The 22,813-nt window shown below is 52.5% G+C and overlaps 1 protein-coding gene and 1 long non-coding RNA gene across 2 annotated transcripts; one reads left to right on the top strand and one right to left on the bottom strand.

Moving 5' to 3' along the window:
* On the bottom strand, positions 8-22,154 carry PDIA6 (protein disulfide isomerase family A member 6). Its single transcript, NM_001195119.1, is given in 13 exon segments — positions 8-76; positions 756-852; positions 3,878-4,036; positions 4,906-4,978; positions 5,106-5,190; positions 6,282-6,422; positions 6,806-6,920; positions 7,314-7,444; positions 10,170-10,276; positions 13,019-13,145; positions 13,584-13,641; positions 17,334-17,475; positions 22,136-22,154. Coding segments are annotated over 13 exon segments (1,323 nt in total).
* On the top strand, positions 10,204-10,595 carry LOC110260057. Its single transcript, XR_002342864.1, has 2 exons — positions 10,204-10,299; positions 10,461-10,595. It is a non-coding gene; the product is annotated as an uncharacterized LOC110260057 (long non-coding RNA).

Here is a 22,813-nt window from a genome sequence, read left to right as displayed (position 1 = left end):
GAGCGCCTCACAACTCATCCTTCTCCAGGTCGTCCAGCTCCACGTCGCTCAGGTCGATGTCGTCTTCCACGGGAAGCTGAAAAGCAGAGAGAGCCCCGTGAGGCCCTGCAGGGAGGGTGAGCGCGGACGCAGGGGCGGGCGACCCTGAACGCGGGCCCTGGTCTCGGTTCACGGCGGGCGGCCCGGGGGAGCTGGATCCCAGCAGCTTCTCCCCGACCCAGCTCCTGCTCCTGCTTCTAACTTCGCCCATCATCACGGGGACAAACCCCCGGAGCTACTGAAGTCGGCCTTTCGAGCCCGCTGGGAAGGGTTCTGGAATCCAGGCTGACTTCGAAGTGGCCCCGCTGCGCTTCTCTCCAGGTTGAGAAGCGCTCAGCTTGGGGCGAATGGCCCGGCGAGCACGACCCAGGCGCCTTGGCCTGCGGCGTCGCAGGAGGCAGCGGGGCCGAGGAACTTGAGAGGAGGAGCCCCCGAGGCCCGGGAGGGGCGACGGCAGGTCCTGCTCGAGGCGCAGCTCTGATGCAAAGGCCCGGTTCGCAGCCAGCCTCGGGGCCGAGCGAGGCTAAGAAGCTGAGCCAGAGCCGGGAGGCGTCCTGCCCGCGCGGCTCGGCCGGACTTGCCTCACCATCCTTGCCGTCCCCAGGCTCCCTGGTGGCAGGACTCGCCTGGCCATCCTTGCCGTCCCAAGGCTCCCTGGTGGCCGGACTCGCCTGGCCATCCTTGCCGTCCCCAGGCTCCCTGGTGGCTGGACTCACCTCGCCATCCTTGCCGTCCCAAGGCTCCCTGGTGCTGATGGCCGGGAACGCCCCGCCTCCCACGGGCGCCGTGGACCCGCGCCCGAAAGACAGCTCCCTGCGGAAGGAGCAGCGGGCACGTTAGCAGAGGGCGGAAAGGACTTTTTAAAAACAACCATGAGTCTCCGTGTTTGCATGAAAGCAGGTCCCACCTCCCGCCTGAAACATACTTCAGGAAATGGCATTATCTTTTCTTTCTTTCTTTGGCCTTCTTAGGGCTGTGCCTGCGGCATATGGAGGTTCCCAGGCCAGGGGTCGAATCAGAGCAGTAGCCACTGGCCTACACCCCAGCCGCAGCCACGCCAGATCCGAGCCACATCTGCGACCCACACCACAGCTCACGGCAATGCCGGATCCTTAACCCATGGAGAGAGGCCAGGGATGGAACCCACATCCTCATGCATGCTGGTCAGGTCGGTTAACCGCTGAGCCACAAAGGAAACTCCCAGGATTATCTTTTCAATCAGGGGCAACAATAAAACCCTATGACAACGTAATAAAACTCCTGACTACAGCCTTGGCAGCAAATAAAGCCAGCTACTACCAATAATTTCAGAAAACAGCAGACCTATTTTGCGAGTATTAGCAAACTATCCAAGCTGATCCAGAACATGGGGCAAGGCCCACACTAACACCCGGTTAACCAAGGTGCACACTAACTCAAGCCCCCAGAAAGGCTTTTTCAAAGAGCGTATCCTAAAACGGAAACCTCTTCCTCGGATCTCTGACAGTAAAGCAGAAGCACCTGGAACCGGCCCACGGGTCCCAGAGGCCCCCTCAAGGATCTACAGGGGGCAATTCCTCACAGGTCAGGCTCTAAGATCCACACGCACTGGAAGGCTATAGAGAAAATGACTAGACTGTGCACAAGGCTTCTTTACAAAGGTGCCTGCAGATCCCCTGCTGCAGGGCGCTTAGAATATGGGTGAACATCGGGGGCTTGGGACTCGCACACTCACTCACACACTCACACACAACAGGGAGGCAGCAAGGACCTGCTGCACAGCACAGGGCACACTCCACTCACCATCTCCTGATAACCTCCAATGGACAGAAGCTGTAAAAGCGCACACGCGAGCACACACACACACACACAACTAGTCATGGGAAACTCACGTAACACTGTCAACTAACGAAAAGAATATGGGTAAAAGAACAAACAAAAACAGGGTATCAAGTTTCTTGTATGTTATCTGACAACGGTCACGTTGCATGGAGGGAAAACTGGGCAGTTTTATCCACTGCTTTTGGCGACGCTGCAAATTTTCAATGTGTATCCGTGGTTCTTAAACCTCCATGTCTAGTGACATTTTTGATTGTTCCAACTGTGCATGTGCACGCACACACACTGCTGGCATCCAGGGGGTAGAGGCCGGGCACTGCTGAACATCTCATAACGAACAGGAGGAAGAACTACCCGGCCCACAGCGGGGAGTGTGCCACCGTGGAGAAACCCTGCTACACACACAGCAGTTACACTCAGAAAACAGGATTACAAATGTGCAGAAAGCCAGTTCAGGGAGTTCCCGTCATGGCTCAGAGGTAAAGAACCCGACTAGCACCATGAGGACTCGGTTCGCTCCCTGGCCTCGCTCAGTGGGTTAAGGATCTGGCATGGCTGTGGCTGTGGCAGAGGCTGGCAGCTGCAGCTCCGATTCGACCCCTAGCCTGGGAACTTCCATATGCTGAAGGGGCAGCTCTAAAAAGACAAACAAACAAACAAAGACAAACCCAGTTTACCACCATTCCCTGAACTGCGGCCCGGGCAGAAGAGAGGCCCGAAGTGCCGTGAGGCAGACCTGCATCTCCACCGGCACAGCTCAGGGAAGGAGGTGAAGGCCCAGGCCAACCCGGCTGCGTCTTAGGTGGGAAACACAACTGCGCCCGAGGCATAGAAATCCAGCCGTTCTACTTCTTACTAGTTTTGCATCCTTAATCAGGCTATTTGTCCTCTCTGGACACTGGCCTCTGAATTGATAAAAGGCCAAGATCTATCTGCTACTGGACATCTGGAAGCCGAGGCTGGCACTCAATAAGGGGGGGAACCCCCCTTGCTTCCCTCTTAATGGCAGCAACACAAGCAAACAGAAAGACTACAGGCAAGATGTGAAACCTTTAAAAAGGTACATCATCCTGAGGGCAGAGTTCCACCAGTTTTCTTTTTTTAAAAAGGGTTTTTTTTTTTTTTTTTTTTTTTTTTTTTTTTTAAATCGCTTGTTTATGCGCCTGCCCTCTGCCACTCTCTTCTTTTTGGGCTAAATGCTGACAGAGCTGGCTTCTGCGCACGCCTGTAGAAACAGGGCCCCTGCTCTCAAACAAGCGAACAGCCACGAAGGCACATACGGCTCGAGCCTTTTCCTCACTTCTGGGGGTACAGGGCACAGTTACACACTTCTCTGGCTGCTTTTCCAAGCCAACGTAACATGACTCTTTTTTGACTGGGGTGCGGGGCGGCTTTTGATGCGGGATATCTGTTCCCAGACCTAGGACTGAACCTGAGTGGCCGCGGTGAAAGCGCCAAGTCCCCCCCAGGGAGCTCCCTGTAACATCTTTCTCAGGAAAAGATGCAGGCATCACAACCATCATTTCGGGGTGACCGCCGTGCTCAGGGGCTGCTCCCACGTTTAGACAGTGTCAGTTCAGCCTCCTTATGATGGTCAGCTTCATGGGTTTTTGTCGACCGGCGTGTTCCAAGTACCCCTCGCCCCCAAGTCACTAAGTACATACACCTAACCGCCTTCTAGAGCCCATGCCCAGAACGGGAAACCCTCTCACCTGAAGTCGGCGGTACAAAGGCTGCCAGGGTGGGTGAGGTGGGGCGCCTCTAGCCCACATGGGACCTTTATGAGAACGAGGACAAGCCCAGGGCCACGTGCCCAGAATGGCAAGGTGGCCGAGAGGAAGAGGGCGCCCGCATCGTTCACCACATGGACCGCTTCCCGGGCACAGGAAGAGCACCTATGGGCCTGACTCCTCCAACACGCCACATACGAGACCACCTCATCCACGCCCGGTCTACAGAAACCGAGTCTGGAACCCATTACCGCAGGAGAACCAAGCAAAGGGACAAAACAACGCGTCACCTGAGAAACTCGTTAATGCCTTGCTCACTGAAAGATCCTTTTAGCAGAGCAAACTTCATCTTGCGGGCGTTGATGGCAGCCATGGCAGGGTAGCCAAAGCCTCCGATGCCCAGCGCGTGCTCCAGTTCGGTCTGGGCTCCGGCCTCTGTCCACAGCCACCTAGAAAAGCAGGCCGGCTTTGAGGGCAAGGATCCCTTCGGAATTCGTCAGAACCCAGCCAGGGGATCTTAAAGAACAAAAGATGGCACATCACACATTTTATGGAATGGAATGGGTGTAGAAACGAAAGAAGAACTAAAGGTAAGTTTTAAAACAACGTCTTCTATACAAGTTTCTAAGCAGCTTCTCTTACGCCCTAAACCCTCACTCCTCCAGCCCCCGGTCTGTCTCTAGGACAGCTGCCCGCCCCCCACTGATGAATCAATAAACATGAAGAATCTTCTGTTGCCTGAAATCCTACCAATATCATTCGGGTTATCATGCGTGTTCTTCAGAAGCCTAACAGCTTCTTTCTAAAAGGCACAGCGATGCCTGCCATTACTTCATACACACAAAAATGTGTGACCAGTCCCTGCCCTCGACAAGGTACCTGGGACAGCGGCAGACAGAGCCAAAGAGAAAGAGAAACGAAGCACAGGCAGGCGTGCTCACATCCAGCCTCACGCAGAAGAGGCAGGAAACACACCTCTACTGCCGTTTTTCTCGAGCCTTCGAGGCTGTGCTAGAATCCAGCTATGCGACTAAGTCAGTTTTTGTCTGTTAGCCCAGGACCCCAACCCCCGTTAACATTGACTCCAGGAAGAAAAAGCACGCTGCATACAACTGAGGTGTTATAAATGAGAGGCGGCGGCCTTTGCTTCCTCCTCGGAGGTAATTACTTTACGCTGGAAATCAAACAAACAAACAAACAAACATGCGAAGTCGGCGGAGGAACACATCCTACAGAAAACAGAGGGAACCAGACCCTTCCAGGAGCCCCATGTGCTCCCACGCAACCGGAGACTCAGACCATCGGGCCAATGACTTACCCCCACATTTTCTTTTTGTACTTGTCTGCCAGCTTCAGAAGAACTTCCAAGTAAGAATTTCTGCCTGCAGCTCCTGATTTAAAGAGACACAATGTTTTAAAGGTGAGGACAGTGGAGGTGGCACAGGCAGTCCATTTACCAGGTGTTCGCAGAGCAGGGAGCACAGACGGCGAACAGAAGCCAGGCCCTGCTCCTCGTACCCGTGTCGAGAATATGCGGCAGCACGGCCACCACGCAGAGCTGGTGCTCCTCGCACGACTTCTTGGCGACGTCCTCGCTGATGATCTGTGGGACCCAGACGACAAGGGCTGTTGAGAGGTCTCATGACGCAAACCCAAACTCAAAGGCTAAGTCTGAAAACAAAGACTCGTCACTCTCATTCAAGAACAGAGTCCTTCAAGAGCCACAGAGGGCTCTTCCCAAACGATACCTCCCGCGTTTGGGGCAGAAACACCAACGAGATACTTGGTGAAGATTCCCGTTTGTATCCCTTGGCCATCTGTCTTTCAGGAGCAGTGGTAAGGCACCTGTTTATACACACACGGTCTCTGAGACCAGAAGGCTTGGGCTTAGCCTGGCTCTGCCATTAAGTGGTTTAGAAAGATAAGAAAGACACTACGTGTATGTTTACATAAATGTGAGGCTCTCTGCACCTGTTTCCCCATGTGTAAAATTGAGATAGAGGAGTTTCCATTGTGGCTGAGCAGGTTAGGGACCTGACACAGTATCCATGAGGATGGGGGTGTGATCCCTGGCCTCGCTCAGTGGGTTAAGGATCTGGCATTGCCGCGAGGTGCTGTCTAGGTCACAGATGCAGCTTTGATCCTACACTGCTGTGACGTAGGCCTCAGCTACAACTCTGATTTGACCCCTAGCCTGGGAATTTTCATGTCTCAGGTGCGGCAGTAAAAAGAAAAAAAAGAAAAAAGAGAGAGAGATAAAAACAGTATCTACCTCTAAGCGGATTCACGTGAGAATTAAATGAGACAAATCTATGTAAAAGCACCAGAGCAGTGCTTGTCACATGGTTAGATGCTCAATAAATGTTAGCTGTTCTTCTGAGAATGCTAAATGAAAGACAGATGCATTCTAAAGAACGAATAAAGCTTTTGCTCACGGTGCAACCACTCTAGTACTGCAAATTACAAAAAGCAGCAGTTTATCAGCCAAGTTTTCCCCTTCGAAAGTCCCAAAACACTCGAAAGAGAGCATTTTAAAAGAGGAGAAAGCTAATTTGAAAAGACGGTGTCATTACTCTTTTTTTTTTAAGGCACCCGTCGTATATGGACATCTCCAGAACTGCTCATTCCTGCTCTCATATCCACCACTGTCAGACTGGGGAACATTCCTCATTACAGGCGATGGACGAGGTTTACCTCGAGCAGCTCAGGGGGCGGGGCGTTATCCGAAAACAGATCAAGAGCCCGGGTAACGATGTCGGACCGCGTCCGCCCCCCGTCGTAATCCACGGGGGACTCGCCCTTCTGAAAGATCTTGATGGTAGGAAATCCTCTGATCTATTCACAGCAAAAGATGAGAGTAAGCACCCAGCCGACCTTTCAGGACAGGACAACCCGTGTGCTTTCTAAAGCCTTACAGGTAATTAAATTTCATGCAACCAAAGCGTCCCTGACCCCTCCCCAGCGTCCAAGGGGGCTCCACCCGTCTCACCACCAGGCTCGGCCCCATCTCGCTCAAACCCCAGAAGAGACCCTTGAGAAACCCCCACGGTGCCGGGACCCAGATGTCCCAGGGACGACAGTAAAATGACTGCCTTTCTTCTTGACGAAACGGCTGACTTTCTCCTACCTCCTGGAGAGGCTGAGCGCCCGGGACGAAGTCACGGCTGAACACAGCGTGTGTCACCCAGGAAACCGCCCTGCAGGGAAAGCTCGCTCACCCCGTACCGGCTGGCGAGGACCTGGTTCACGGTGGCGTCCACGGCCGCGAGCTTCACCTTGCCCTTGGTCTGCTCCTTCACCTCCGTGGCTGCCGCGGCCCACTCTGGCTCTAGACTGCGGGCAGAAGGCTGCACTTTACAAGCCGATTCTGACCCCGAGCACAGATGCTCTGACTCCTGCGTGCACAGCGGCCCGATCTGGCTCAGTCGCTCAGTCCCCCCGGGGTGGCGTCCTGCCGGCGGCTTTAGGAAGGGAACGAGGCTGCCCCGTCCCGGTCACTCCTGGTCCTTCATCAGTCACCCCCCGCCCCAGGCCCCATCTGGACGCCAGGTCCCCGTTCATCTCTGAAAAGATGACAGAGGCGACCCACGCGGATCCTTCACGCAGAGCCGGGGCGTCTGTGGGGAGACCCGGGCTCATCTGCGCCCCAGCCGGCGCTTCAAAGCCAGCAGGTGAACGCTCACTCGCGGCACATCGCCCTGAAAGCACACGCTCCAAAGCACTTACTTTTTGCAGTGTCCACACCAAGGAGCATAGAACTCAACCATCCAAACATCTTCGCTGTCGAGAACGTTCTTATCAAAGGTGTCGTCCGTCAGCTCAATCACGTCCTTCTTACCCGAACCTTCGCTTCTACCCTGTCATTTGCGACATTAAACGTTAATTATGACCGGGTCCAAAAGAACCCTGGGCCCATTCCAAACACACAGAAAGCGAAAATCATGTCTACTTCTTAAAAAAGTTTTGAGTTTTTCCTTCAAGTGAACACTGTTTTACTCAGATGGGGGATGCTCTTGAATACACTATTTTTACTCGGCAAACAGTATTTACTCTCCAACCATCACCAGCACGTTCAGAATTAACACGTGACGTGTATCTGAGCACACTTTTTTGCTGTTTTCATTAAGCGAAGCCTTACATTCTTCTAATTCAGCCTCAAGCTTGGTGCTCATTCACCCCAGGAATTATTTTATTTTATTTAATTTTTTTATGGCTGCACCCGAGGAATATGGAAATTCCCAGGCTGGGGATTGAACCTGCACCTCCACAGCCACCTGAGCCACTGAAGTTAGGTTCTGAACCCACCGTGCCCCAGTGGGAACTCCACTCCACAACCTTAAAACTTAACTACAGTTACTACCTTGTTTTTTTGTTTGTTTTTTGTCTTTTTGCCTTTTCTGGGGCTGCTCCTGCAGCATATGGAGGTTCCCAGGCTAGGGGTCTAATTGGAGCTGTAGCGACCGGCCTACGCCAGAGCCACAGCTATGCAGGATCCGAGCCGAGTCTGCGACCTACACCACAGCTCACGGCAACACTGGATCCTTAACCCACTAAGCAAGGCCAGGGATCGAACCCGCAACCTCATGCATGGTTCCTAGTCAGATTTGCTAACCATTGCACCATGACGGGAACTCCTATAGTTACGACCTTGTTAATAAAGTCCCTACCATTCAAGAAAGCTGAAAACATTTAATCCTTTTATCTTCGCAAAGAATTTTCTTCAGTACTAAACCTTCGAAGCAGCGTGGCTATAATGCTGTCTGCTGCCTGGGCCAAAAGCCACGGGAGCGGTGGAGACCACTGTGCTCCCTGAATGTCAAAGTCTCAATTCCCAGGCAGGAGCACAGCTCTGATGAGCCCCGAGTCTGTATCAGGAAGCTAGTTTGGCTGGTCTCCGAAGAGAGGGAAGGGCCGTCTTTACCTACCCGGGCGGACCTTGACGCCACGGTGGGTTCGGTTCCAGAGCACCGCAATAAAGCAAGCCTGGCAGTAAAGCCACTCGCACAAAGCGTTTGGTTTCCTGGCGCATGTGCAAGTCATGTGCACGCTGTACGGCCGTCTAGTGCGTGTGCCCCAGCGCCGTATCGAAAGGGCAACACGCGTCTCTTCATTAACACACTGTGGCGCTGAAACACGCGGGCCCTCCTCGGAGCCTTTGGCTAGTCGTCGTCTTCTCCCAGTGGTAACATCACAGATCACTGCTTGCACACGCATAGGGGAACCCGTGAAACACCACGCGGATTACCAACATGCATTGGGAGCAGACGCTGCTGGAGAAATGGCGCTGACAGGCTGGCTTGAGGCAGGGTTGCCACAAGGCCTCAATTTGTGAAAAATGCATCATCTGCAAAGTGCAGCAGAATGAGCTGTGCCCGTACAAACAGGCAAGAATTCAACGTCTCCTCACAGGAACACAGTACATAAAGGCCGAATTTCACTTCTTTTGATTTTTTTTGGTGCTGCAGCTTATGGCCTACACCGAAGCCACGGCAATGTGGGATCCGAGCCGCGTCTGCAACCTACACCACAGCTCACAGCAACTCTGGATCCTTAACCTACTGAGTGAGGCCAGGGATTGAACCTGCATCCTCATGGATCCTAGTCGGGGGTTCTTAACCCACTGAGCCACAGCGGGAACTCCCCATACAAGGGAATCTAAACACCCAATCCACAAACAGGAATCTTCCTCCCTACCCATTGCAAAATGTCCAGGGATTTCAGCCTGACTGCCATGGATACAGGCCAAGAGATGAGCCAAATTCCACCTGTGTCTGCCCAGAGCTGACCTGGAGGGAGCTGGTCTCCCCGCTCCACCCTAGAACCACCAAGGCCATGGAGGCCAGAGTCCAGGGCCCGTGGCCAGGAGCTCTTTCCCCCGCCACCGTCGTTCAAGCTCTTTTACCTCTGCCCTGGGCCAGGGAAGCCTATCTCAGGGTCTAGTTCTTGGCAGGGAGACCGGCTATATCGACAGTGACTCTGAGGAGGCCGAACAAGCAGGCTGAGTGGCTGACTCAATCTGCAGTCACTTGACTCAACGTCCTAGGATTTTTTTTTTTTTAAGTGAAAGTACACTAATTAAAAAAAAATTTTTTTTTGGCCATGCCTGCAGCATGTAGTAGTAGTTCCTGGGCCAGGGGTCGAACTTGGGCTGAGCAGTGACCACACCAGATCCTTAACCCCCCTGCTGCATTACAAGGGAATTCCAAATTTAAAATATTTTTTTTTAAAAAATTATCTTCTGGAGTTCCCATCGTGGTGCAGTGGAAACAAATCTGGAGGAACCATGAGGTTGTGGGTTCAACCCTTGGCCTCACTCAGTTGGTCAAGGACCCGCTGTTGCCATGAGCTGTGGTGCAGGTCGCAGATGTGGCTCGGATCCCGCGCTGCTGTGGCTGTGGCATAGGCTGGCCGCTGCAGCTCCGATTCGACCCCTAGCCTGGGACCCTCCATGTGCTGAGGGTTTGGCCCTAAAAAGAACAAAAAAAAAAAAAAAAAAAAAAAAAAAAATCTTCTACATGGTGTTTACATTCAGGCTTCAAAATCGTGACACATGTTAAAAACGGACATTATACACAGCCTTACTTGTTTTCCAGAACTATAGCCACCCCCGCGGCCCCCCAGGCGATCCTTCACGAGCTGGCGCAGAGCGCTGAGAGCGGCGTCCACGATGGCTTCACCCGTCCTGCCACCTACGGGAAGACAAGGCCAGCAGGTGAACGGGGTGGCTGGGCTGCATGTGACACCAACATCTGTCAGCTTCACCTGAAATTCAAACAGGCCTAACAAGCCACATGCTCCTCAGATAGAGCCAATTTCTCTCCAGAGCGCACGTCCTGCTAGCCTTTAAAACGCATTTCTCTTCTCTGGTTCCAGGTGATTCGTGTGAACGAGAACATTCTGGCCGCCCCCAAACACCATCCACCCCTGAGGACAGCTCACTAATGTTTACTGAACGTATAACATGCACACAGACAAAAAAAAAAAAAAAAAAAAAAAAAAAAAAAAAGAGTATCTAGTTAAGAAAGCAGGGGAGATTTGTAAAGAGAGGGGACCAAAGGAGCAAAATGGAAAGACCATCTCTGCGAGATAATGGACGGAAGGACTGTGCACAAAGTAGGAGACAAGTGTCTGAAGCTAAGTGACCGGAGGCCAGGCCAGGCCTGGCTTCAAACACGGTCATGTGGGGTTTTGAGGTTCTCTCGCTGACCCTGCTCCTGAGAGAAAAGAAGTAAGAAGCCCTGCTGCAGTAAAACTCAAGTGGCGACAGACTTGGGGAGTTTACCAACAAAACAAGCGCGTGCTGCACAAAGACTCAGGAGATGGGGGCCTGACCCGGAAGCAGAGGGGTAACATGTGCCTTGACACCAGCTTCAGAGTTCAAAGGCAAAACTAACAAAACCTCTTTAGAAAGGGTCTTAAAAGGAAAAAAAAAAATCTTTCTAATTGAACTGCCCAGGGAGAAAACCTTCTGAGAAGCCTTCAGACCTGACACCAAAAAGAAAACACTGCACAGGAGGCCCCAGAGGGTGCTCCCACCACCCCGTCCTGCGCCCTAGCGGCCACCAATGCGTCCCTTCCCGAGAAAGGCAAGACCCGGCCCAGAAGCGGACCCGATCCGCATCCACAGCAGCCCCCTCGACCGACCTTCCGAGCCCGTGCCTCTGCCCCAGGCTCGACCTGGAAAGACTCCCGATCGAGACTCTCCCGGGGGAAAAGACAGGGGGCCTTCCCACGCGGGACCAGGGCGGAACAGACGGTTCCTGCGCAAGACCGAGCAGGGATCACTTCCGGGCCCACAGGCCCCGCTGCCGCAGCTCCTCGGTGCTGCTCTTTCAGCGGGAAAGCAGCCACAGACGATGCGGATGAACGCGGAGGGCTGTGTTCGGAAAAACCGTTTTCCAATTTGGCCGTGCCCGTGGCACCAGAGGATCCTGGGCCAGGGACGGACCCGACACCACACCAATGACCGGAGCCACAGCAGTGACAGGGCCCCATCCTTAGCTGCTAGGCCACCAGCGAGCTCCTTGAAAATTATTTACAAAAACAAGGAGCCAGCCCAACTCCTGCTCTCGGCATTCAATTTTTCTTCCCGAGCAGATGTTTATGCAGAAAAATGCAAGTGCTCATCTTACGGGACTTTCGAGCAGGGCGTCTCGCTGAGAGCACGTGGCTGAGGCCTCATCTCCAAGGATTCGGACCCGTTTGGTGAGGCACCAACTCCACGGACATTGACGGAGTCACACGCTCTCCACGCGCCCTTTCCGGGAACCGTGCAGGAGCCAAAGACAGGCTTTCATGCCTGCTGTGCAGCCGCCAGGCAGGCTGGGCAGCCCGCCAGGCATCCAACCGGGCCGGGCTCTCCGGGCTCCCTCTGCGGATGCCCCGCGCCTCCTCTCCGTCTGCCGGACACGAGGCCAGACGCCGAGTGGTGAGAACACCCCCTCCGTCTCCACCGCGGGGCGGGCGCGCCTCCCCCTCCAGCCCTGAACACGGGTGCGTCTCACAGAAAGCCAAACCTGCGATGCGACGCCGTGCTCGGTCCCTTACCTGCCCCCGTCACAAAACCCTCTGAAAAAGGACCGCATGAGCCGCAATTCACACTTTAAATACATCACGCCCTATGGGGCGTCTGCGTGGGGCTCAACTTAGTGGTTGTGACTGCCTCAGAGAGGATGGCCTCTTGCGACGCCTTACGTAGCAGGCGACGCTACAGGGGAACAAGGTGACTCGAGGAAGACTCAGTCCTGCAAGGCCGGAGCCAGAGCTCCCCCTGCAGCTGCCTGGGGGACGCACAGCCGATCCTCTGTTTACGCCGCTACGAAACGGACAACCTGCAGGGCTGGCTGCCCTACCACCCACAGGCAAAGAGGCCACACGACAGCGTCGCCATGCAAACAGGATACGTGTTTACGAAGCACCAAGATTCACAGGCAAAACTCTCCATCTCATTTACAGGACTGTCTCTCCCACTCTGATGCGGTAGGTCCTCTTCCGGCGACGGGACGAACGACCAGAGCAAGAAAACCTTGCGCATCTTTTCACACAGACAATAATTACAGAACCTTCCTAACCATTAAGTGAATATAAAGTAGTAGTATTAATACAAATAAAAATAAAACACTGTATTTTAAAAAGACAGTAAGGAGAAAGACAGAAGCACAAAACATGACTATCGTTGCCAAGGCCGTGCGGGTATAGAGCATAATAAAGAGTCCACACGGCCGACACATTTAATCTTTGGAACGACTCGGAAGAGGCAGGACTCACTGTGCAGCATTTTACGGATAAGGAAATTCAGGCCGGAAGAGGGTGAGACACTCGCGGGGAGCGGGGCGCACAGGTTACAGAACCCCAGGCTCTTTCCTCTCTTGGACGCACCTGCTGAAACGAAAAGCCCCGCCAGGGCAGTGAGGCCCCGGGGGCGGCCTTACCCTGATAATCTTCGGGTCTGTTTTTGTTGGAGCCGAAGATCTTGATGGTGGGAAAGCCCTGCACGCCGTACTGCCCGCCCAGGGACTGATGCTTGTCTGCGTCGACCGCGCCAACCTTCACCACATCCTGCGGGAACGGGAGAGAAATTACTCTTTCCCCTTCGACTGGAACAGATTCTGCAAGCACTGGCTGGGTGAGGACGCGGCCGTGGGCGAGGGGGGCGCAGGGGCGGTGGGGTCCATTCACCAACAGAATGACCGAGCCTCTGGCCTGGGGGTCCACTCGGCCAGTCCAGAGTGCAAGGCTGGGGGGCGGCAGGTGCCGCTCCAAAGCAGCAGAGCGAAGCATAACCATCCCATTTAACTGGGAAAGAGAATTAACCCAGAGAGACAAGAAAAAAATCCCAAGGTCCATGCTCCCTTTCCTCTCTACCTAATTTTCGCCCCAGACCAAGAATGTCTGGGCTTCAACAGGCGAATCGACTGCCAGTTGCACATGCAGCCCATGTGCCTGAACCCACTGACTCTGCCACACACGGCTGCGCGCGGCCTCTCGGATACTCACTTTTAATGCAGTTGCTACCTTCTTCCACTCCGGTGTCAACCTTTGGCAGTGGCCACACCTTTTAGGGGAGGAAAACACAAACAAGGCAGCCGTGAAATCTTTGATTCCCGCTTCAAGAAACCACCACCAGGGCTCCCCGCGCGACGGGCCCTGGGGGTGGGGGGCCGCGGGGAGCAGAGCGCTGCGGCAACACCGCCAGGGGCCCGCAGGAGCTCGCTGGTCCCATTTCTCTACGATCTTCTTTCCTATCACCGTAAAAAAGCTTCCAAATGACCGCTCAATTAAACTGCCTTTAAAAAGTTTACACCACGTCCCCAGCGGGAACTGCAGTGTTTCTCTGGTCAAACCTGGCTCAAGTGTGGTCCGAGTTGTTTTTCGTAAGTTCTCCTAGGGATTCTTCAACCCATTAAGGTTTGCTAGTCCCTGATCCAGCCCGACCTTTCCGTTTCTAGAACTGTTCTAGAGCCAGGTCTCCTGTGCCTAAAGCTCCACGTCTGCTGGCTCCCACGAGCGGAGTTAAGCGTGCCCATCTAAGCCCAATGCAGCGAGGGCAGCACGAGCAAAGCACTTGGTGCCACGTGGTGGTGACCCAGAGCAAGAAAGAGGGAGAGAAACCCAGACCCAGGAAAAAGTCTTCCAGGTGCCAGCACTTGAAAAAAGCTGTGACATACAACACGTAGAAAAAGGTGCTTTTAAAAATTATCTGTACAGGAACCTACTGTTTACAGCAGTCATCGAGGCTGTAGGGAGCTGTTATTTTCATTGTGTTTAACACCTACTGTATGTAGACAGCAGAGCTGGCTCATCTACAGGTGATTTGGATTGGTTTTTGTTTTTTATTTGCTCTCTGAAAATAACTTTATTTTGGGAGTTCTATAAGTACTGGGAACAGACATAAAATGACACACCACCGGTGACAATGAAAAAAAACAACAACAACAGCATTTGATCATTTTGTTTGTCTTTTAAACAAAGTAAATTTTCTTCTACTCAGGTCTCTAGGGACTTAAAGAACAAACGCCCGGTGCCAGCACTGTGATGCTCGCTCCTTTCCTGGAGGACTTCACTTACCCAGCACAACAGCCCAGCAGGCAGGCTTTGCTGTCATTTTCATTTTACAGATGATGAACCAGAGCCTGAGACGTTAAGAAACCCGCCCAGCTTCACCCAGTGGCAGAGCTGCCCACCGGGGCGTCCTGGTCCAGAACCACATTCTTATTCACTAGGTGACATCACCTTCCAGGGGTCCTCAGCTTAATCCACTATTTTATAAGGCAGGAGCTTTCAGCAAATGTCTTGAAATGCTGTTTCTACATACTTACATATAGTAAGTATGTCCAGGTGAGCTACTCCCAAGTCCTGGAGTCAAAATTTACAGAATTTCGTGCCTCCTTAATTTCGAATTATTCTAATGAAAGGAGGACTCGGAGACTGTCAAGGGTATATACCTCCTTCAGTTTCAATGGGAAGCGATGTAAAACAGATCGAGAGGTCACATGAATGTAAACCCAGCAGTGGACCCTCAACCCAGGGGTTCTTCACCTGGTGTCCACAGATCCCCAAAGGACTGGGGATAAAAATGTAGGGGCTCTGGAAACTCTGCTGGGGGAGAAACCCTCTATTTTCATTAACCCGTAACTGAAATTTAGGCGTTCCCTCGATTATAAACATTAACAGCACACCCTGGGGACTCTGTCCCAAATAAAAGAATCACCGCCAATTTCTTGTCACCACCACAGCTGCTGCAGGTGTGTTTAAACATCATCTGTGTTCATCGCGGCTGCAGCGCTACGGGAGCCAGCGGTCAGACCCCAGCAAGGGAGTCCTATAGAAATCCTATCAAGAGCTGATATTTTAATACTATTATCCCAATAATTTAGGTTTTCTTTGTGAGCCTACAGCTCTTACTTTATACACATAAAACCTTTACTCTAAGGAGGAATTCAAAGCCGTCGCTAAGCCACCAAAGTCCCAGCACAACAAAGAGGTAAAAACACCCTCTCTGATTAGACACTCACCCGGGCTGCTATGAAGCAAGACCCCGCCGGCAGCGCAGAATTAACTACCAGATCCAGATCCCACCTTCTCAATTACGGGGGTGCTGTAGTTTTGGAATGAGGTGTTATCACACACTGTAGGTGCCCCAAACAAGCTAAATTACTCACATGCCGTAAGGGACCGAAACGGTCACATGTGCACAAGCTGCCCACAAAGGCACTCAACACGCCCGTATCCTCACCCCTGCACGTTTCCTAATGCGCACGGAGGAACCCAGACAGAACTCTGCCGTGGATTTAACAAACACAGCGCAAATAGGAGTGTGTCTGTTTATATTTTCATAATAAAAGTATTAGGATGAATAGGACTCACAATGAGACAGCATAAACTTTCCTTTTTTTTTTTGGTCTTTTTTCCATTTCTAGGGCCGCTCCCGCGGCATACGGAAGTTCCCAGGCTAGGGGTCCAATCCGAGCCACGTCTGCGACCTACACCACAGCTCACGGCAACACTGGATCCTTCATCCACTGAGCAAGGCCAGGGATCGAACCCGAAACCTCACGATTCCTAGTTGGATTCGTTAACCACTGCGCCACGATGGGAACTCCGAGACAGCAGAAACTTTTCAAGTAGAGGGTTTTACCTTAATTTGCTGCACTAAACTGGCAGTGAGTTTCCAAAACTCGGTTTTCTTCTTCCAAAGAAACAATTACAAAGCAATAAAGGACAACCTTTCATCAGGCACACCCTGAAAAGTACTGACTCAGGGAATCTTTTGTGTTTAAGAATTTCCTCTACTACCCCCTGGATGGACTTACAGGGCCCAGGGCCCTCTGGACCTCAGATGGCCACGCAGCTCACCTGCAGCAACAGCTGGCAGACCCTCCTCTGCAGGTGCTCGTCGCCTGCACACGTTGCACCGATTCCATTCACCTGTTTCTACGGGCCTATCTGCTGTTGCTGTTGTTGTTCTCAATTAAATGTTTTCACTACCTAAACGACTGGTGCAATACCGTATTCTGACTGCACCAGTGACCCCTGAACAACACGGAGCTTGGGGATGCTGACCCTCTGCAGTCAAAAACCCGCACAGAACACGTCACGGTCAGCCCCTCTCTCCCCGAGGACCCAACTGCCACGGGTGATGGGATACCGCAGCACGAATTTCTTGGGGAAAAACAAACCCATGTAAGTGGACACAGGGCAGTTCGCACCTGTGCTGCTCAAGAGTCAACTGTATATAACTGTGCACCATTAACTTCCATGGCAGTTACAGCTTCACGTCCCCCAGAAACAGATGTAAGGCAAGAGAAGAATTCTGAAATCGAACCAGATATTTATTTATCTTTTCCACTTTTTAGGGCTGCACCTGCAGCATACGGAGGTTCCCAGGCCAGGGGTTGAATCAGAGCTACAGCGGCCGGCCTACTCCACAGCCACGGCAAGGCAGGATCTGAGCCACGTCTGCCACCTACACCACAGCTCATGGCAACGCCGGAGCCTTAACCCACCGAGCGAGGCCAGGGATGGAACCCGCAACCTCATGGTTCCCAGTCGGATTCGTTTCCGCTGCGCCATGATGGGAACTCCAGGAGACCCATTTTTATCAGGATGACATGGATGTGTCCTCTACCTCTTTTAGAAGATGAGTAAAATAAACGAGATGGCTGAATAAAATCACATTTTTATATAGTGTTTTTCCTAGGTTTATAAAGTATCATAAATACTTGACAATCATTTTATAGTACTTACCAAGGAGCATAGAATTCTACGAGCCACAAACTATCACTTTGGATGACTTCTCGGTTGAAATTTGACGGCGTTAATTCGATGACATCGTCACTAGATGAATAGAGACCATTAACTGCTACGAAGAGGGTACAGCTCATCAGACCTGGAGCAGCAACAAAGAGCACACCGTCAACAGCCGGGTCAGGCTCAGACAGGACAGGTGGCAACCAGCGTCTCCAAGGGACCATGGCCTGGGTCAGCTCTCTCCTAACCCCCGTGCCCCGTCCCTGGCCTGGGTGCTGCTGGAAGCCCCTGGAATTCTTCCCCCCCAGTGCAGTGCCGAGCAAGGAGGGGACGGCCCCCACTCTCGTTTCTCGAGCTGCACTGGAACAGATTTAAATCCTGATCTTAGCCCTTGTCCTACACCAACACCGCCACCCGGAACCACCACCCTCTGAGGCAGTACTAGTGTCGCCATTTGATGGTCAAGGGCAGTGAAAAATAGGGAGGTTACAGCTCGTGGACGCTACGACCTCAGATAATCCACACGGTATTTCTGGCGTTATTCAGTTCCATTGTTCGCATGCTGTCTTTATTAGAGCTTTTGTGATGGGAAACATAATTATTGGCCTCCCCTACCAGACTGTGACTCTCTCAAGGTTTTATAAAAACTTTTATTCCTGCCAACACGCCCCATGGCCTAGGAGCAGGCTCGGAGTTGCTGGTTGAGCTCCAAGGAATGTTCACATATACAGTGTTACAAAGGGGAGGCGAGAGAAGCTACTGTTCATAGGAGAATCGAGCCACTCTGTGGACCAAGTGTAATTTTGTTGGCTACTCTGGGAACGTAAAAGTAGTTTATAATAATTACATAGAAAAATAAGTTCTGAACTAATATGTAAAAAACCTAAGTTTTTTGAATTGGTAATATTATCAAAATTTCACCCCCTCACATATACCTACACACACACACAGAAATTATATGTTATATCTATGTACACACATAAAATTTCTTGGTATTTTCTAATCGCATTGGCTTATACCTCTAAAATAATACCAAAAAGCAAAATGTTTTGACTTCAGCAGGTATGGTTCCCCATTTCCCAGCTTCTGGGTTGAAATAAACTTTACGTTAAAGAAATTTCTATTACTTTCGTTTCAGCCTCTATGAAGAGAATCATGTGTCCTTCCTTTCATCTCTTGAGGTTACAAATTTTAAGTTAACACGGTAACTTTTCAAACAGGATTGCTACTCGGCAGGAGATAGCAAAAGCACACGCAGGGGAGGGGAAGGTTTCTTTTTCAGGATGGGCGTGTGTGTGGGTGTGCATGTGGGCGTGCACGTGGGCGTGCGCAGAGGGAATCGGTGCGATGGGAGGGGCTGGGGGACAGGGACTAGGGGAACAAAACGCCTGCATCGGGGAGAAGAGGGAACCCCGAATCAGGGAGGGGGGCCTGCAGCTGCGTGACCTCCTCTTCCGTTTCAAGAGGTGGGACACAGTGAACGTGGCCGGAGGTCAAGCCGACCACCGCCAGGCTCCCTCGAGGCTCCCTCAACGCCGGCTGTCGGAGGAGCAGCCGCCAGCTGCCCGGGCCCCAAAAGGCGGCGAGCTCTGGGCGTAAAACACACACTGACCCTCAGAGAGGAAAACCGGGCACGATCTCATCGATATTTCTGATATACCGGATACATAGATGTCTACAAAATGAATCTCACCTATTTCTTTCTGCCTTTTTAAATGTGAAAACTTTAGAAAACTTTAAATCACGTATCAGCTGGAATTACACGTCCATCGGCTGGTGCTGCTCAAGCATCCTTCCGTTGCCACAGGTACGATTAAGTAGAGCCGGACATCATTTAACCAAGCGAGTCAATCAAGACTCTGAGCAAAGACAGGCCTAATTCTGAGAAGCTTGGAAGGCTGGTCTTAGAAAATCCTCTATGGAGTTTCTACCACTACTTGTAAAGACATTTATCTTAAACAAAACAAAACCAAAAACTCTATGAATTGATACTTGTTCAATATACTGCACTCCTTGGGAAATTTTCAAAAACTAGGGGGAAAAAAGGCCAAGCTATCAACAGTCCCACTAGAATGAACGACTGGTACGCTGGTGGGTCTTCTTACTGACCTCTCTCTGTACCACGCGGAGCTCTAAACTCTGTGTAAATAAACGGGACCTCACTGGACATCCTGACACTCGCTTCCGAATCCTTTCTTCACTCATAAGAAGTTACGGATTCTACCTAAGTAACTACGGTATCGAGTCCCCCCACGTAACCATTTGCAATGGCGGTATCACGTTGCCAATCCGCTCCTGACATAATTTGATGGTTTCCAATTCTGCATTATTACCAGGCCAATGCTAAAAATTCCAATACTTTTCCCCTCCTCAAATAAATATGATTTCCTTAAGAGAAACTCTCGCAAGGGGGACTGGGGTACGGCTGACATTTTGCTATCTGTCTGTGTATCCAACGACCCTCCCGAAACTGCCACCCTAGCTCAGCCTAACACTTAGATGACTAGGTACCACTTAGTCACTCACGCTAAGGGGTCTGCGTCCCCTTGCCCACCTTAGCCCGGGAAACGGAGACAGTGAACGGGTCATTGGCCTAAGGCCACACAGTCAGAAAGTACATGGTTATTCAACCCCACATTTTAACCAAAGGACCGGAGCTCGCAGGAGTGCACCCCAAGGACAGGCACCCGCAGACGGCGGCGTGTCCTCTCCCCTTCAGACTTTCAAGCAGGCTGGAGTCATCAAAGGACAGGGCGGGACTTTCTACCTCAGGAACGTACTTCCTTCCCATTCAGATGGTCCTGACTGCTGACACTCAGTATAACACGGACAGGAGCCCCCGGGAGCCCCCCCGCAATGGCGCTGGACTTTTGTTACTCATCTTTAAAGTGGCCTGCTTCCCACAAGCACCTCCCCTGCTTAGGAATGGCTATCCATGGAAATGTCTTGATAATAAAGGTTCAAGACCTAATTCCCTTAAAGGGCAGTAAGATGTGGCAGGGTTAGAAGGAAATCAAATATGATGCTCAGAAAAGCACTAAAAGGTGTACAAACTCCAGCGTTCCCGTTGTGGCGCAGCAGAAACGAATCTGACTAGTAACCACAAGATTTCAAGCTCGATCCCTGGCCTTGCTCGGTGGGTTAAGGATCCGCCGTTGCTGTGGCTGTGGCGTAGGTCAGCAGCTGTAGCTCTGATTGGACCCCTAGCCTGGGAACCTCCAATATGCCGCAAGTGCGGCCCTAAAAACCAAAAAAAAGAAAAAAAAGGATGTACAAATTCTGACTGCATAATAGTCGGTAATTACCCTCTTCAAAAACCCCTCAAGAAAACAAAAAACCCTGAGCCCACTTAAGATGCTAAAGTAGGTTAATGCTGACCAGTAATGTTCTCTTTCTAAATTTCACATGGTCCTTCCACTCACTGATAATGAGCACAAATGGAACATTCGAGTGTCTGGAGTCTATGCGAGCAGATGGTTTTGCCATCTGTGGCCTCCCGTTATTCCTCCACTGCGGATAAGGATGCTATAAATCCGCGTCAGTAACATTTCTGTCCCACACCTGTTAGCAAGACTACATGTCTCAAAGCAGGAATCTAGAAACCAAGAGGACTCCCCCAAAGGCTGATTACATGTATTAAAATAATGAGCTAACTGAATGAATCACAGAGTCATTTGGAGACTTGTCTGAATTCACTTGCAGGCAACCAAAGAGAAGTAAGTTCCTTCTCCCTCCTCTATTCTTTCTGCACTAATACAGCAAATATTTCCATCTTTTTTTAACTCTCTTTGGACATATACAATCTCACTGATCCTGAGAACAACTCTGTGGAGTACTAGCCCGGAGCAGTTAAGTAACTGGCTCCCACTCACACAACTCGTAGATTCGGGGACGGAGGCCTGGGACTCAAACCTTGCTCAAACCGTGGGTCCAGAGTATTCACACAACCACCGTCAGAGCGCCTTGCCTGAGCCCAGGGAGAGCCCTGAGACGGGACGGATCCACAACCCCACTCACTGCGGTCTCTAAGACATTTACTAAGTCAGGAAAGTCGGCCTTGAATTTAGTTTTTAAAAGTTCAATCACATTTCAAGTGCTCTTGCATCCTAAGACCCGCTTTAGGGAGGTACTAGTCCCTTTTTAATGAAACTATCCGGACAAGGTTTATGATGGTTCAATTTTTGGGGGGAGAGGGGAGTGAGAATTCCATAAAACAGGTGGTGAGGACAAGACCCTCCCGGTACACGCTCGAGGCCCAGAACCCGCCCAAACTCAATATCCGCCAGGGATCAGCCAGAGCTGGTCCCAGCGGCTCAAACGCAGCTCCGGGCCTTAGCTCACGCCCCGGCCTCCAGTCGCCGCCCCTTCACCGGAGCCCGGCACCGGGCACTCGTACCCGGGAGCGGGGCTGTCCCGGCGCCCTGGGTTCGAGCCCAGCCCCAGGGCTCCTCCTCCCCGCCGCGCTCGCGCACACGCTCCCGCCGGGTGGGATACGGCCGCCCCCAAGGGCGCCCTCACCTCCGCACGCGCCCTGCTCGTCTGCCCTAGATCCCGCTCGGGGGGGCTCCGGCCCAGGGCAGCCGGCGCCCCCGCTCCCCCACCCCCACCCCAAGGCCGCGGAGCTCCCTTACCGCCCCGCGGCTTCCCCTACTGCGTCCCCCGCGTGGGCCGGGCCCGCGATCCCCCACTTCTGCGCGGGCCGGATCGAGGCCACGCGCCCGCCCGCTCCCCGGGTCACGGCCCGCCGTGGGGGTTCCGAGCTCTCCCGCTGCCCCCTGGACGGGGGAGCCCGCGCTTACCGAGGACCAGGCGAGCCATGCCGAGCACCTCCGCCGTCGTGCAGTCCAGCCACCACCTCACTTCTGCCGCGCCGCGCCCCCGCCGCCCCGCGTCCCGCCCTCGGCCCTCAAGGCAGCCGCTGGGCGGTGCGGCGGGGGCGGGCCGGAAGACGCTCGCCAAGCCGTGGCCGCGGCTTATTGGTCCCGGCAGACTTCGCTCATTTGCATGGCCAATGAGAGGCGGCCGGGTAGAGGTTACGCGTTTGGGTTTGGCGGGGGCGGGGCGAGCGGCGGAAGGAGGGACTTGCTTGGGGGCGGGGTTGGCCAGCCGCTCCTTCTCCCTCTCGCTCGCCGCTCCTGGGCTTGCTGTACTTTTCTGACTACAGTGATTGTTTTCTCTCTCCGATCCTTGGGACTCTCTCTTTCCTCGCTTGACTCTAACGAGCCCTTTTCCAGCCCTCACTCGCCCCTTGCTTCCCTCCACTCCCCACCCCTTACCGTCTTTGTCCACAGGGAGGATAAGTTTCTTGGGGCCCGCGATGCATCTACGACCTTATTAAAATGACATATTAATTTTCCTCGTGCCCGGACAAGTATTCAGTCATAAGGCACCTACAAAGCACATACTGTATATAACACAATTCAACAAGTATTTTGGCGAATTACTTTAAAAGTTCCGCTAACCAAGGCCCAGGACTG

This window comes from Sus scrofa, chromosome 3, assembly GCF_000003025.6.
Source record: "Sus scrofa isolate TJ Tabasco breed Duroc chromosome 3, Sscrofa11.1, whole genome shotgun sequence".
Classification (NCBI taxonomy): Eukaryota; Metazoa; Chordata; class Mammalia; order Artiodactyla; family Suidae; genus Sus; species Sus scrofa.
The sequence above is the reverse complement of the archived record's forward strand: the minus strand, read 5'-3'. Positions and strand labels throughout refer to the sequence as shown.